The sequence below is a fragment of the Kryptolebias marmoratus genome, linkage group LG18 (genome assembly GCF_001649575.2).
Source record: "Kryptolebias marmoratus isolate JLee-2015 linkage group LG18, ASM164957v2, whole genome shotgun sequence".
Classification (NCBI taxonomy): domain Eukaryota; kingdom Metazoa; phylum Chordata; class Actinopteri; order Cyprinodontiformes; family Rivulidae; genus Kryptolebias; species Kryptolebias marmoratus.
In genome coordinates, this window is record NC_051447.1 from 18,545,918 (window position 1) to 18,547,552 (window position 1,635).

At 41.8% G+C, this 1,635-nt stretch overlaps 1 protein-coding gene across 2 annotated transcripts in view; it reads right to left on the reverse strand.

The window, feature by feature from the left end:
• Positions 1–1,635, reverse strand: part of LOC108248567 (chemokine-like protein TAFA-2) — an 81,990-nt gene that overhangs the window by 18,067 nt on the left and 62,288 nt on the right. For both annotated transcript variants that reach the window (XM_017437419.3, XM_037981196.1), the window contains one exon: positions 390–545. In XM_017437419.3, coding sequence (XP_017292908.1) covers positions 390–545 — 156 coding nt within the window. The remainder of the gene's footprint in view (positions 1–389; positions 546–1,635) is intronic.

The following is a 1,635-nucleotide window of genomic DNA, read 5'->3' on the forward strand; positions in this document are numbered from 1 at the left end:
TCATCAAAATTAAACGAAATAAACATTTGAAATATGAGTTTGTATGTAATGTATGAATATAATATACAAGTTTCACTTTTTAAATGGAATTACTGAAATCAATCTACTTTTTCATGATATTCTAATTTTATGACCAGCACCTGTATATTATTTTCCCCAAGGAATGCTGATTTAAATGCCTTGCACTGAAGTAAATGTGAATTAATTAATGAATTAATTAGAAAACGTGGAATCTGATTCAGCAGAAAGCTCCTCTTACAGTAGAAAGCGTGCGAGCAGCGAGCTGACGCCTCGTGATGATCTCAGCACATCTATCCCTCAGGATTTGTGCAACAGGATCGTTTAAACACGGAGCGTCGGGAATAAATTATTAAGTTACCGGAGCGTACCATCTACACACGACGGGGCGGCTCTGGTGGTGCCGGCCACTTGCCCCGGGAAGCAGGAGCACTTCACGGTTTGCGACCGCTCCTCGATTTTGTTCTTGTTGCAGCAGCGGTGCAGCGCCACCACCTCGCAGGTGCCTGTCCGGACATGGTGCACTGCTGGAGGAACAAAAAGAGGAGAATCAACATCATCAACATCCACACTGCTGAGTCTAAATCAAGTCCCGAAAGAACATCCCCCTTTGGTCTTAACTGCATTATTTATACCACTTGGACAGGAAAGTAAACCACTAATTTCCTTCAAAGAGCTTATTCATCATCTTCACTTCACGTAAAAATACATAAATTATTCTGTGAAGCTGTGAGATTTTAAAAAGAGAAAACTGGTGAAATTATCATGTAGTTACCAATTTGTCTTAAGTGTCAAATGTCAAAAAGATTAGATTTTTTTTTAATACTTAATACTAAATTTCGGGTCAAACGTTCTTCGAAGGAATGCATATCGCCCGCCATCTTTCATGCCAGAGTTTTGTTCTGAAATCATCTTATGAAAGGGGACAGAGTTGGTCAGATTTTGTAAATGTTTTATGCTTTACCATTTGTTATTGCAAGATAAAGTAATGCATTTCAATAAGTTGGATAAAAAAGTAGCATTCCTTGAAGTAGTGCATGTTACCCACCGGCTTTCATGACAAAGTTTTAAACAAGGATCTTAGGTGATCTGTTAGAGCTCGGCGTATGTGTTGGGGATGATTCACAGCTACTACCACACCAAACTTACCCTTTTCTTTAAAAAAAATGACTGAGTTAGTCATTTATTTCGCTCAGGTGGCCACCTTCATTGGGGTAGTCTACAAATGGTAATCAGTTGTTGATGTACTACTTGAGTTTAATTAAAATCTGTTCACTGGTTTGTGAGATATTTTGCTAACACGACAAATATAGACAGAAAAAGGGAGGTGGGCGATATGTTTAAAGCTAAAAGCAAACATCAACAGTTTGTTTGGGTGAGAAACACTAAAAAATAAAAATCCATCCATCCGTCCGTCCGCCCGCCACTTGGGCCAGCTCCTCCGGGGGAATCCCAAGGCGTTCCCAGGCCAGCCGGGAAACATAGTCCCTCCAGCGTGTCCTGGGTCTTCCTCTGGGCCTCCTCCTGGTGGGACGTCACCAGGAGGCATCCTCACCAGATGCTCGAGCCACCTCAACTGGCTCCTCTCGACGTGGAGGAGCAGCGGCTCTACTCTGA